At 39.4% G+C, this 15,091-nt stretch overlaps 1 protein-coding gene across 2 annotated transcripts in view; it reads left to right on the top strand.

Moving 5' to 3' along the window:
- Positions 1–13,764, top strand: part of WDR41 (WD repeat domain 41) — a 47,479-nt gene extending 33,715 nt beyond the window's left edge. Inside the window, exons 8-13 of one of the 2 annotated variants that reach the window (XM_061430027.1) lie at positions 980–1,090; positions 5,318–5,502; positions 8,071–8,192; positions 9,308–9,396; positions 10,604–10,737; positions 13,549–13,764. In XM_061430027.1, coding sequence (XP_061286011.1) covers positions 980–1,090; positions 5,318–5,502; positions 8,071–8,192; positions 9,308–9,396; positions 10,604–10,737; positions 13,549–13,701 — 794 coding nt within the window. In that variant the 3' untranslated portion in view covers positions 13,702–13,764. The remainder of the gene's footprint in view (positions 1–979; positions 1,091–5,317; positions 5,503–8,070; positions 8,193–9,307; positions 9,397–10,603; positions 10,738–13,548) is intronic. The other variant, XM_061430028.1, reaches the window with a different exon arrangement.
- Positions 13,765–15,091: the final 1,327 nt, after the last annotated feature.

Here is a 15,091-nt window from a genome sequence, read left to right as displayed (position 1 = left end):
GCCCAGAGACATAGAAGGAAATGTGGTGTGACCTGTTTTCCAGACAGAAGTATGAGAAAGAAAAGAAACTTAGTAATAAGCCATCACTTGGGAGGAATATGACCTCTGAGATACTAGTTTTTCCAAGCTGTGAGCAGCCACAGCACTTGGTGCTGGGGCCTGTTATAGCACCGACTGCATTGATTCTGAGCTTGTTTATAAGTCTCACTCCCACTCTCAATGACTATTACAGGGCAGTAACTGGAGCCTAGTCATATATAATATCTAAGTTCCTGGAGCATCGTAATAAGCGTTCAGTAAATGTTTATTGAATCTTTCCAGTTGATTTGATTTTGAGTTTTCTATACTGTTTAATGTTAGGATTAACACAATTTTATATAAAACTGTTTGTTAAACTCAGTTGAGTAAAGCAACACTATAGTCCAAAAGAACTGTATAACACACAAAAATTGTAAGGCATATCTTCTCAGAGAATTTGTAATTTAATGGTGTAAGCTTAGATATCAATTTGAAAAGTAAATAAATAAAAACTGCTGAAGTCTTCACCGATTTGAGGTTAGGCACAAATTCATAGCTTATTTTGCAGCAGTATTTACTGGCCTGGCGTGAGGAGAGAAGGCTAATGGTTGGGGGTGATTCAGGGATCCGGACCAGTGCTGACTAAGGAGAGAATGAGGTGGGAGAGCTGGTCATACACTGAAGGCTTAGGGAGGATGGGACTTAATGGTTGGTGGGGGTTTAGAAGAGTTTTAATAAAAGGAACAGAGTTTTGAGGTCACACTTGGGATTTTAGTAGATCATTGCAAACATCTCAAGGATTTGAAAGAAATGAAGTACTATGAACAAGACTGTCTTTGGAGATGGGTTTTTTCAGTATTTTAGGTATTTGTCACTTAGTGAAATATTAGTTTTTTGAGCAGAAATGGAACTTTATCTTCTTTGACTATTTCAGTAAAATTATATTGGTCTTTTCGTTTAGTAATTTTCAGGTTGGTAGCAGCCACAGAGGGATCACTAGGATGGGATATTCTTGAAGTTAAGCGCCTCCTTGATCACCAAGATAATATTCTCTCACTGGTTAATGTCAATGGTAAGCTCATTGTGTCCATGTTTATATTATGTACAATTTTTTACTTGTTAACCTGTTTTGAACTTTAGTCTTATTTTGTCGTAGGATTCTAGAATTAACATCATGAAAATGATGCTATTAATAAGGAGAGAGTGGCAGTCTTATTTTCTGAGGTTTAAACCAGTAGAATTCATCAAGTTTCATAGATTGGTAGGTCTTAGATTTAGGCATGGGGGAAGGATGGAGTTGGGCAGAGAAAAGGAGAAAAGAGAAAAGGAGACAGCATACTTACCTCAGGGGTTACTTGGCAGCTGTGGGATGATTGTCGTAGGCTATCAGTACTAATGCTTGGTAGCATTTTGGCTTTGGGGGCAAATGGTTCTGGCTCTTTTCTCTTTTGAAGGTCACACAGGACAAAATTATATACCACTCTATTTACAGTAGAATGGGCTGGATTCAGTCCATCATTGAAGAACCAGAGAATAACACCAAACTAAAGGTCTGCAGAAACGGATCATACCTGCCCTTCCTCATGGCTGTGTGTTTGGTTTGCCAGACTTTGTATTTGGCTTTATCATGATTTTAATGAGTATCTCTTGTGAGGTGAACCTGATATCAGATGACAGGATAGGATCACAAACCAAAAATCCTGGGATTTAGCTACTCCACTTTCAAATAAACTGATAGCTTATATCATCAGAGCTCTCCTGGGTGGTCTGGGCTCTGAGGTCAAATGTGAGGACTCTTGGGTGGCTCCAGTTTGATAGTCTGGAGGAGACTTGTAAGAGCGTCCTGTAAGGATGCTGTGAATATGTTGTAGGGGAGTGCACTGCACCCCCCGACCTAGGCTGGCTCTTTCTGAGCAATACTTTGTAGAAACATGAGGCAAAGGGAAAGGGCCACAAACAGTACTAAGTGTAGTCTCCATCTGTAGGCTGTTGAGTCACGTTTTCAATTACATCAGTGAGAATGGCCCGCTCAATGCCAGAAACTTCCTCTCTAATAACTATTTACTTGTTCAAACTAGCTGCAAGTCTTTCTGAGGACTAGATTATCTGTATGATAGAAATAACAATGTGAGGGGCACCCCTTTTGTCTTTTTCTGGGGACTCTTTCCTTTAGCCATGGTGGCAGCCCAGAAGGCAGGTTCTTATTTGGAAGTTCCTCTGACACTGAGCCAGCAGCCCCAAGGCTGGAGCTGTTGAGAAGAGCACGGCAGTGTCCTGGCCGTTACAGTGGTCACATGGTCACACCTAGTTGTCCCGTTTTAGCAGTGAAGTATTGGGACCAGGGGCTGGCATATTTCTGTAATGAAGTTGAGGGAGCCTCAGCTTCAGGGCACTTCTCTGTACCTCTCTGTGATGTACACAGATACTCAGAACAGTTGAATTAAGAATGCTCTTGTCAAGTCTTTCTTTGCCATCATCTTAAGAAAGGGAAAAGGGAAAGCTAAGGCAAAAAATAATTTGTTAATGGAAATTACAGAAAACCCCTAGTACTTTTTACTTTATAAATTCCATGACTATAAAATCACACTACAGAATGCTAGCAAGCCAAAAGCATATTTAGGAATCATATGGATGAGTAGTTTGGTAAAATTTGAGAATGATACTGTGACGGTCTGTCATAATAGATGTGTCTACCATGCTGCAGATTTAGCCATCCTGAAGTGAGTATATTGTACAGTTCCCAGTTCCACCCTCAGCCCTTTATCCCCACCAATTACCAGTTAAAATGTGGCCAGTTACTGGGTTTATAACTCACAGGGAAAGTGCACGTTCAGTGAGTTGGTGCTAGGACAACCTTAGCAGAGCGTTTGTTTGTAGCAGAACTCGCACAAATGTGGATAATGAATACTGGGTTTGCCCAAGAGCTCTGAATGCCTCTGCAGAGATTGTCTAAGACCAACGTACAAGGTAACCTTGCTTATCTCTTCTGGCAGAAGGCTCTAGGTGCTGCTGCTTTATTTTATTCCTTTTCTTGTTTTATACTGACAGCATGATATGGTAGTATTAGAACTTCTGAGGGATGGGTAGACAGGCTTCAGGTGAGATTTTCGTACTAAGTGACTTCTGATACTTGCCTAAGGGTCAAAGTCCATCCACGTACAATACATTATTGAGGCTGTTTGGTGTGAAGCATTTTGAATGACTAGTTTGGGATAATGTACACAGCACTAAACTGCACTGACTCAGGTCAGTGTCAGCATTTCGTTTCTAGTGAAAAATTATAACTGGGCTCAAGTACTTTGCTTCTGTTGCCTGGATGAATTACAGACACTTGGAGGAGATCAGAGCAGGCAGCTGTGTGGTCTCAGTAGGTTAGCTCTGGTATGGTGACATATGCAGAGGTGGAGTCAAGAAGAATCTTCACTTGTTAATGTCTCTGGTTCTTTTGTAGTTTGAGTGAGATTGAAAAGAGGAGGGGAAGGGATGGAAAAGAAGGTCATGGAAAGATTTCTCTCCACACATGAGAAATGAACTTAATTCTTCACAGACTGAATTCCAGAGAGTCTGTTAATAAACTATGGAAACTGGACTTGGAACCAAGGAAAAATACTATTTACCTGTATGATTGCTGATAATTCTTTATTTTGAAGAGATTGTTCATCTAGTTATTAGAGATTTCTGTCCTGGTTTATTTGATAAATGAGATAGTTAAATCATAACTACTCGTCCATGTATTCCTAAATTACAAGTAACTGGATGTTTTAATACTATTAATATGAAATAATACCAGGGGCTCAAAATAATACCAGGGACTCAAAAGATAACATTCAATGTCTTTAAAGTGGCTACACATTTATTATTTAATTTTATTTCTACAATCATCTTCATTTAATGCCTAAGAAATGCAAGATAGAAAAAGGTTAAATGACTTTCTAAAGGTCAACCACATGGCTAGTAACAGGCTGAGTCAAAGTTAAAACTTGAGTTTCTAGACTCACAGTGCGCTGCTCTGCTCCACCTTCCTCTATAAAGGAATTAAATCACATTTCTTTATGATAGTTTTCAGTCTTAGCAGTTGTACATTTTCCTTAAATATATAATTTGTGAAGTGTCTTAGCCCACTAATTTCATTTTCATTAAACATTTTAAAAACTTGTTATTGTGCAAGTAATACATAGTCATAATAAAAAAATGAAATAGAAATATAAAAAATGTAAAAATGAAAATGAAAATCATTCATGTAGTATTAAGTAGAGGTTCACGTCCTTCTAGGTGTTTTTCTGGGCATGTATACGTATGGTGTGCTTTTGGTAACAGCTTGTCATGAGTATATTTCTGTATTAACATGACATACTTTTACAACTTAGTTTTTGGTAACAGCATTACTGTTTCATTTCGTGGATGTCTGATTTATTTATTCAGTCCCCAATTGGTTTCCGATATCTTTAGATAGTCATTAGATAGATCATGTGTGTGTGATGAAGTTCCCATAAAAATTCCCACAGTGTGGGGTTCAGAGAGATTCTGGGTTGCTGAACACGAGTGGCCTGCTGGAGGGGGCCGGGTGCTCTGAGACGCCTCCCACGCCCCTTGCCCTGTGCGCCTCCTCCCTCTGGAGGGGCATCTGTCTTTCGGCATACCCTGTATGATAAAGTGGTGAGGTTGTTTTCCTGAGTTTTGTGAGCTGCTCTAGCATAGTAACTGAACCTGAGGAGGGGATGTGGGACTCTTCAGCTTACAGCCAGTTAGAAACACAGGTAACAGCCTGGATTTACAATTAGTATCTGAAGTGAGAGAAGTCCTGCAGGACTGAGACCTTAACCTGTGGGAACTGACGTTATTTCCAGGTAGATATGGCCAAAGCTGAGTTAAATTGTAGGGGCATTCGGCTGGTGTCGCATAATTGCCTGCTGTGGGGAAGACCCCCACACGTCTGGTGTCAGGCGTGTCGTGAGTGTGGGAGTACAGAGGAAACAGAAATGTGACTTTTTCTTAACTGTATATGATCCAAGGTAAAATTCTTTTGTCTTTGTTCCCCAAATACTTAACCAAGTATTCCAGCATGACTTCTTTCTTTCTCCGTTGAATTGAAAAGCAGTTACTGTCATTTACTAAATGTGTGAGTAGACTTGAGTCTATTTCCGGTCTTTCTGTTCTGTTAATCTTCCTGTTTGGCTTGTCAGGTTACCTCCCTGTTGTTAATACTGTGACTTTATAGAGCAGCACTACTCGGCAGTTCATTGGTTTTCACCGTAGCCCAGGTAAATGATCAGTAAAGAGACGTATGAACTCTGCCTAGATGTCAGTTTTGTATCTGGCTCCCATGTTGGGGAACTCATCGTCTGGGACACCCTGGGCTGGACCGTGCAGGCCTGCGAACGCAACTTCTGGGACCCATCTCCGCAGCTGGATGCTCAGCGGGAAATAAAACTCTGTCAAAAGCCAAACGACGTTTCTATTCATCATCTCACATGGGATGAAGAGGTAAAAAAAGTGGAGAAAAATTTCTATAATCTTAACATCTTTTACTAAACTCAGTTTCTAATTGGGAAAATTTAATGTCATGATATAGAAAGGTGTCATTCCTTGCGTCCAAGTTGTGCTTTAAAATGTATTGATGTATTTCGAAGATTACATCATTTGCTTTAAAAAAAGCATTTTAATCTTTTACCACCTCCTTGAGGCAAGGAGGTGATTAAATGGCCACAGATTTTAGAACCCATTGAAGTTTTGAGCTGTATTAAATATTCCCATAGGATCTGAGGATAATGCTTAAAATTGTTTTAAGGAACACTTTGGAAAGAATCCTTTTGAAGATTCCGGTGCATTTCCTGGAGAAATAAAGGGAATTAGAAACTTCAGGAATGCCTTTCTTTTAGTCTTCTAGCATCCTGGGGCAAGGTGATTGTGTGAGAATTACAGATTTCAGTCCTTCAGGCCCGTTGCTCTTGAAGCACGTTACATCTTTTTTTGCAGTAAGAGATTAGTACCAAAGGACTTCTGAATCTTGGCTCTGATCTGAACATCTCCTCTTTTAGCTTTAGGAGCTCAGAAAATATGTTTAAAATGGGGTTATTTTTCTAAATCTAATCACAAGAAATGTTCGCGTTGTAAACTTTGAGGAAAGGGGTTGGAGGAGGCTGTTACCTTTATTTTGTGCCTCCCTATACTGTTTAAATCTTACAATTTTATGTTTTTTTATTTTTATTTTAAAAATGAGTAATAGTGTTCTAGATGGGGAGAGCATGATCCACTTTTTTTTTTTGGCTTTCTTTGAACCTCTTACTTTAAAAACCAAACCAAAATAGAGCAAGAATAGGTAAAGAACATTATTGTACCTAAAGATTAAGTTTCTTTATATTCTAACTTTACTTTGGGGGAAAAAGAGTACTAGGGTGGGTTGCCATTGCCTTCTCCAGGGGATCTTCCCGACTCAGTGATCGAACCCAGATCTCCCACATTGTAGGCAGACCTTTACCCTCTGAGCCACAAGGGAACCCCTGAATATATATGATAAAAACAATAGTCTCAGGAAAGATAGAAACTAGATTTCTAAGAGTTGTAGCCCTAAAAATTATATTTTTAATTTGATACCTTTTTCTCATTGTTGTAAAAATTAGTGCTTTAAGTTTTTTCATTTTGCATTCTCTTTCATCTTAAAATTTTGATTGATGTTTATTAAATGCTTAATAAAGCATTACTCAGTTTTCCCTCATTTTCTTTCTTTTATAAGAGTTTTTTTTTCTTTCTATGGGGGGTCAGTTATTGTTAATGACAAGAGATTGATAGAGTGATTCTGTTGAGTAAATACTGTCCCAAAGCTTATTAATTCTCTAGTTGTATTGATAATTTTGTGGGTTTTGATAAAGCATTTGAACTCTGCACAGATTTCTTGGTCCATATAAACTAGTTTCTGGGGTTTCTTTGCACTGAATGTTTCCCAGGGCTCTAGATTTTAGCAAGCTGGCTAGCTGTTTTTATTTTTGTGTATGGCACTGGTCCTTAGCTAGCATTGCTGTGTGCAGAACATCAGTCCTGAGGGTCAAGGGAGTCATTGCAGATTTAGAGTCTGGTAAGCCTTGGAGGCATGTTTGGTTGAGATGCTATAGGTCTGAGTTGGCATTATAGCCTTTGAGGCTGCATGAGAAGTGTTCTCTAGTGAGAACAGGAAGGGAAAAGGATTTTTGAAAGGTCTGTCTCACTGGCATACCTACTGAGTAAGAATAAATGATTCTTAGACAAGAGCCTCTAGAAGTCTAGTGATTTGCAAAATAAGTTCAAAAGCTATGTGGTATGGTATGAGGCAAGAATAAGGAACTGGAGTAACATGACCTGAATTCCAATACCACCTTTCATGTCTTAATTTTTTGTGTGACTTTAATCTTTTATTTTGACTTGTTATTCTGCAAAATAGCTTTTCCTACATTAATGAGATGTTGTGAAGCTGAAGTAAGATAAATATTGGTGAAAGTACTTTCAAAAGATTAAAGCTGTTTTAGTAGAAAGGAAAAATGGAAATTTAGTAGAACTGGAAAAAATGTCTTTGTGAAACCACTATATATATATCTCTGCCACTCTAGCATATGCTGTTTTGTATACTTCATAGTTCTTGTGATGCTTAAGATGTGGAGCCCAAGTAACTTTGCTCACATTTTTCAGGCAGAAGAAGCTAAGTAGTTTCCCAACGATACGGTATTATGTGAATGAAAACCCAGGGTGGACCCCAGCAGCTCCGCCTCCACTGCACCCGTCTTCCAGCCGCAGCCCCTGCTCTAGCTGTCACGTTTCAGTAAGGAAGGCAGGGATGCTGCGGGGTGTCATACATAGAGTTCGCTCTGTATTAGCAGTTGTGTCCTTCGACCTTCTAAATGCTGAGCTTTCCTTTGTGCTTTGATATTTTTGGACTTTAGAGGGCAGTACAGTAATTTGGGCTGAAGGCTAGGAATAGGGAAGGCAACAATGACTTTGTGATCTCACACCAAGGCTGGAAATCTGTTACTCTGGGTAGCGGTGTTCGTTTTATGTGCATTTCTGAACTTTTATCTTCCGCAGAATGTATTTGTTGCAGTTGGAAGGGGTTTATATGTGTATAACCTTCCAATGAAGCGTGTGATTGCCTGCCAGAAAGCTGCGCATGACTCCAGTGTCCTGCACGTTGCCAAACTCCCAAACAGGTACGAGTCTCCATCCACTCCGTAACAGGTGGGAGAAACGCACAGTTCCCAGGGCCACCAGTGTAACTGCTCAGGGCGCAAAGTCGCCTGGCTCTGTTGCTTGACCAACAGGTTCTTTTGAAAATGGAGACTACCCTATGGCTGTCTCTAACAGAAGAGTTTGTGGCAATATATTACAAAACTTATAAACAGCAGGGTTCAAACAAATTATTCTGAATTTCATTGTAAGAAGAGAGAATTTAAAAGTTGGTATTTATTTTAATAGTTAGAAGACTTTGGGGCACTATGTTCTAATTTTTTAATATTTTCCACAAAGCCACCTTTTTGGTAGTGTTGCTTATGGCCAGAATTAAATGGTGGTCTCCTTGTTGGCTGAGGCTACTAACTGAGGGCTTTCCTCTCAGGGCAGATGTGGCCATTGAGCTTCTAGGGATGAATTCTATGAAGGAAATGGTAGTATTTTTGGGGTTTCCCTGGTGGCTCAGCTGGTAAAGAATCTGCCAGCAATGCAGGAGACCCCGGTTCGATTCCTGGGTCGGGAAGCTCCCCTGGAGAAGGGACAGGCTACCCACTCCAGTGTTCTTGGGCTTCCCTGGTGGCTCAGATGACAAAGAATCTGCCTGCAATGTGGGAGGCCTGGGTTGGATCCCTGGGTTGGGAAGATCCCCTTGAGGAGGGCATGGCAACCCACTCCAGTATTCAGGCCTGGAGAATCCCATGGACAGAAGAACCTGGTGGGCTACAGTCTGTGGGGTTGCAGAGAGTTGGACACAACTGAGCAGCTAAGCACAGCACAGCAGTATTTACTCTGCAGGATACTTTCAGAGTGAGAGGGGAGAGAAAGGAATGGGGCTTCTCAGGATATTGTGAGAGTATAATTCATAACCTGTTTTCCTGCATGCATTTTTTAAAATGGAAGCGATACGTGTTTGAAACATTTGAGCTAGTCTCACACTATAATGCATGCCTTTCCTTTGTATTGTAAAGCCATGTTAAAGTGTGATTTTTTAATCAGCTCCCGCCAGGAGCTGGATGAAAGCAGATAAAGGCTGCGCTGATGGTTTTCCCTGCGCTCCGAGCACTTGCCCTCCATGGTGCTCTCTCTCTCCTGACAGGCAGGTTATCTCATGCTCAGAAGATGGCAGTGTACGCATTTGGGAGCTACGAGAAAAACAGCAGCTTTCAGTGGAGCCGGCGCCAACGGGTGTGTATCTTCTCTCAAAAAGGTGGTCTTGCTTTTTTTCTCGTGTGAAAGACAGACGAAAGGCAGTTATGTGTAATCACAGGAATAATATACAGTGTGCTCCAAATAAGCATGTTTACATGAAGCATTTGGGAATCAGGATGGGGGACTCACATGTTAATATTTACTGCAGGACCGCCTGTTTATTTCAAGTCAGCTAGGATTCTTTGAGGGGAAGCTAACTGATCTGACTGATCAAATGGGCTTCCCTGGTGGCTCAGACTGTAAAGACTCTGCCTGCAATGCAGAAGACCCAGGTTTGATCTCCTGGAGGATACTGAAGTGGCTACCCACTTCAGTATTCTTGCCTGACTGACCAAATGGCCTAATTAGCTATTTATCAATGTATTGTAATTATGTCTGGTATATAAACATAATGTGTACCATCAGGCATCAAAGTTCTTCAGCCTTGAAGCATTAACAGTGAACTCAGTTTATAAACAAACACTTTTGTGTTTATGTCGTTAATCTCTTGAGCTGTTCATTTTCTGGTGCTTGATTTGAAAAACAAAATCCTGGTTAATTAGCAACCTTTGCATAAGAAATCAAATGCCAGTAGCCTCGGAGTTTCTTCTAGTTATTTGAAATCATAGGGTATTGTCACATATGTTGTTTTTTGCTTGTCCTTAAGTTGTGACCTTCCTGCCCCCACACTGCCACTCAGCCCTTTCATTTCTCTCCACTTTGACTTCCATTGCCTTTTTCTCATGTTAACACACCTTCAGCAGTGCGTGAGTAGGGGCAATAAGAAGAGCTGAGCAACAAACGTGGGTAGCTAAGAGGAAATGAAGTAACATATTAAAAAAAAAACCCTAGCATAGTGCCTGGTATCATCTGCTCACTTAGCCCTTGATGAAAATAAGTGAGAAACACCTTTGCATTTAAGTTTTGTTTTTCTGATCTTACATTATTATTGTTAAGGAAAGTGAAAGTCACTCAGCTGTGTCCAACTCTTTGCGACTCCAGGGACTATACGGTCTATGGAATTTTCCAGGCTAGAATATTGGAGTGGGTAGCTGTTCCCTTTTCCAGGGGATCTTCCCAACCCAGGGATCGAACCCAGGTCTCCCGCATTGCAGGTGGATTCTTTACCAGCTGAGCCATAAGGGAAGCCTGTTAAGAAAAGAGCATAATTTTGAGAATGACTAAAATGGTTGTGTTTTTCTAGGTTTTTTTAACATGTGGGGATTTGGAAGAGTAAATAAACAAGCCAGCCATCCTGCTAAAAAGCAACAAGAAAATGCCACTTCCTGTTCACTAGAGCTTATTGGAGATTTAATTGGACACTCATCATCTGTGGAGGTATTGTTTTTAATAAGCATAGAAGTGTCCAGGGGAGCCTTGCTTTTTGCATCTCACTGCTGTTCATTCATTTGGTCTCATAAAGACCTAAAACTTCTCTTATCAGTAAGTTTTTGCTGATTCTAAACATGGAGTGGGATAGGTTTTAGTATGTGTGGTAAAGATCTCCCTGTACAGAGAAATGATTTGAAGGAGGAATGTCTTGCTTCTAAAAACTGGCTTAATTAACTTTATGAATGAGATGTAGGTAGACAGCTGACAATAAGGACAGTGTTGAATATATGAGTAGTAAATACTGTTAAACAGTAGTTAATACAGAGGGTACACGGAGAAGTGTGCTTATATACGTAGAGGTAAAACCTTACAGACTAATTCCAGGGGGCATTACCAAATTCATGAATAGAAGTCTGTTTTACTTCGTTTTGAAGGATAATAGTTAGCTTGGGTAAAACCCAGTGTCTTGATTATCATCGTGGAGTTCAGAATTATAGGGTGCATCCAGTTCTAACTTTTTATAAATTCAAATGCATTAATATTTACTATCAGCACCATTGCCTGTAATGAAGAAGGAAAAAGACCAGTTGAGGTAAAGAGATAATTGCAACTGGTAACCGTATCACCACAGCCCTGAGTAATGAATTTCTTAAATTATGCTTTTGTTTCATAGCCAGGGAGGAACAAATTAATTTTTCATTTGAAAGTGCATTTATTCTTAAGAGCAGCAACACAACAACACCTTATTATTGAGCATTTCCTGTGTTTCAGGCACTATACTGGACATTAGAGTTTACAAAGGGATATAAAATAAAGTCCTTGCTGTTGTGGAGCTTACACTTCAGTAGCCAGGAACAATATAGGGAGACTTGAAAAGCTGTTAATCTAGGTTGCTTATGATGGACCCAGTGAGAAGTGGAATCAGGAGTTAGAAGAAAATGGTTAGTGGAAGATAATGGATGGGCCTTGGGCTGAACCTTGATGCTTCAGAGGAGTAAGACAGTCTTGTGGCCATAAGCTCCCTGAGGGTGGGTGCTCATGTCTTACTAATTTTTGCCTTCCTGTAACAGGCAGCCCAGTTGTTTTCATTCTGTTTTTTAACTTTGGGAGTTGTGCAGATGGAATGTACAGAATCTATTTGGTGGCAAGGAGCAGGTTGCCTAGGCTGGAGGTCTGTGTTCCAGTCAATGAAACAATGAAATATCCAGTAGGAGATAAAGTAGTTTGGGGTCAGATTATTGAATGTATGGCTAAGCAGTTTGGCCTTTTAAACTTTTTTAAAGAGTGGGTTTAAAAAAACTATTGAAGGTTTTTAAATGGTGCGGCATATTTGACATTATATAGAAGTGTCAGGGAGAAGGCAATGGCACCCCACTCCAGTACTCTTGCCTGGAAAATCCCATGGAGCGGAGGAGCCTGGTAGGCTGCAGTCAATGGGGTCACTGAGGGTCGGATACAACTGAGCGACTTCACTTTCACTTTTCAGTTTCATGCATTGGAGAAGGCAATGGCAACCCACTCCAGTGTTCTTGCCTGGAGAATCCCAGGGATAGGGGAGCCTAGTGGGCTGCCATCTATGGGGTCGCACAGAGTTGGACACGACTGAAGTAACTTGGCAGCAGCAGCAGAAGTGTCAGATTCTTAGAAATTTGCCTGAGTAGAGGTGTTGACATTTAATTATTTTTAAAGTATCTCTGGCTTCATTGAGAAAACCTTGGCTATTTCTTAGATTTTCTTTTTTTAAAAAATGTTTGTCCTGACTCTCAGCCTAGTCCTATATACCTGTGTGTACTGAATTCTCACTTATGCATCTCCTGAGGGATTTTGCTGTCATAGTTCTTCCCCTTTCACTACTGCATCATCAGCTCAGACTGTTTCCTGTTACGTTCAGAAATGTATACGTTATTCCTCAGAAAGCTCACATCCTATTTCTTTTATTTCACTCTTTCCCTCGAGGAGCTCATCTTTTTCATGGTTTCGTTTGTCTCCTCTCTTATACCAGCTCTCTCCATAGGATGCATGCTGCCTTCTCATCAACACTCCATTTTCTTGTTCTTAACTTCCAGCCTATCCCTTCACTGGGCATGACCTTTTATTTGGAGAGTTTAATGTTTTGTTAGCTTTCTTGGACAATTTCATTCAGTATTGATATGCCTCCTTTTTCTGCGGCAAATCATAGCCTGAAGTATAACTTAGTACCTAATTACATCATCTTTAACTGATACCCTTACTGTTTCAACTAAGATTCAGTTTTCACAGCTGAATTAGAAGCTTCTTGAAGATAGGGATTATAAACATATAGATAACACTCAGTAAATGCTTAAGGATTGATTATTCTCTGTTTATATAGAGAGCTAAAGCTACTGTTTATCTTGGAGAACTTGGGATTCAGATATTTTATTGTGGCCGTTTTTACATTAATAAGAAGGCCAGCAGAAATGACTAAATGAAGCAGGTTTGTCAGGACTTCTGCTGAAAAAAAATCTTAAAACCTATTCTTGAAGAATTAGATAATGGTAAAATTTAGATGACACTTTGGGAATTAAAAAAAAATAGCTGTTATTTATAGCTCTGTAGTTGAGTAGTGTTTACAAAGTTCTGATTATTAAAATGTTAGATATGGGTCTGGCATTTGTTATTTGTATATGACTATCCCCCACACTTAAATTTCTCATGAAAGATACAGAGTTTCATAGTCAGATCCAAAGACCTCTCCACGGTATGCATTTCGGCAAGGACCTATGTTAGTCTACTTGGTATTGGCCGCTTCTCTTCTCCTTGAATTTCCTATAATCAGTAATTAATTTTTTTCTACAGATGTTTCTGTACTTTGAAGACCATGGACTAGTGACTTGTTCTGCTGATCACCTCATTATTCTCTGGAAAAATGGAGAACGAGAATCTGGATTGCGCAGTTTAAAGTTATTTCAAAAATTAGAGGAGAATGGTGACTTGTATCTGTCTGTCTAGGTTAAGGAATTTAAATACCTGTACATGAACCTTGAACATCAAATATAGGGTAATGCTCTGAAATGCTCTGAAAACCATTACCATATTGATTATTTATTTAACTTTGTTTAATTTTTAGGGGGGTCTGCAAACCAGCAACAGGTTTGCTTCTGAGGTATTAGTACATCCACCAAAGAATATGGCACAAATTTTTCATTTGACTTTCCTCATAAGTTACCTGAAACCATTGTAGGAATGGGTCTGATTTCAGCAGTGACTTTTCAGAAAGTGTTCAGACTTCAGCACAACTGTCTGATGAAGCAGATTTAAATTATACCACAGTATCCTCACAGAGATAAATTTTTTATGCTTTAAATTTTACACTAGAAATTGTATAATCTTATGCTTAATGAAAAGAATAGTACTCAGAACCTCTCTCTGTCTTTAGTGTTACTATATTGCCTCTAACTAAATTCATCACCAGGAATTAGATTTTTAAAGTTTTACATGTAGTTTCTTTCATTTAGCCTTTCTGGATTTTGAAATACCTGTTATCCAAAACTAATATTTTATCTATGTGACCACCTGTCATTCTTTTAAATACTTATTTAAGAAACCTGCTTTAATGGAAATAAATATACATGATAATTACGGAAGATATTTTATGAGAAAAATGAAAACTCCACTGAAGAATAAATAGGATGTAGCATATCTTGAATTTAAACCTTGAGCTATCTAGAAAACTGATGCTTTCCTGGAGGAAATGAAGATTCCATAGTAACTGTCTGTTGTTGAACTGGTGAATGCTGTGTTTTAAGTGTCTTAATTTGAATCTAGACCCTGGAAGGAGGTAGAAATAATAGTATTTTTTTTATTCTTTGGTTTCCTTTAGAACCTGTTTGATTAAGAATTCTTGTGATAAATATCCTTTCTCCTACAAATTCCCCTGGTCTTTAGTAACTACCACGATGCCATGAAACAAACCTGAATCTCACTGTTCTAACATCAGCTTTTAAAAAAAATTTTGGTGCCAACTTTTAGTGACTGAACAATAACCACCGTTTGTTTATATCATTCATTTTTAATTCTAGCTGCTAAAATCCCTATCAACTCAAATCAGTAGGAATCTTATTAGGGTGTATTTCTTCCCTCTAGCCTGAACACCCATTTGGTACAAGACCAGCGGCTGCCCCTCATATATGTTAGAGATGAGAGCTAGATCAGTAGTGTTACCAAAGTGCCTGATTCATCTTACCATTGGCTCAAATATGAAATGCTTGAGACAGGCTTTACTTAACGTAGTTTCTTGCAGTTACCTGAGATTAAATCAGCTTCATCACCCCATCAGCCTTAGAGTACTGTTTCTCCCTTTTGGTACTAAAGGATAAAAATTAAAAAGTGTCCCATACAT

Source organism: Bos javanicus, chromosome 10, assembly GCF_032452875.1.
Source record: "Bos javanicus breed banteng chromosome 10, ARS-OSU_banteng_1.0, whole genome shotgun sequence".
In the NCBI taxonomy this organism is placed as follows: Eukaryota; Metazoa; Chordata; class Mammalia; order Artiodactyla; family Bovidae; genus Bos; species Bos javanicus.
This window is presented reverse-complemented; position numbering and strand designations above follow the sequence as displayed.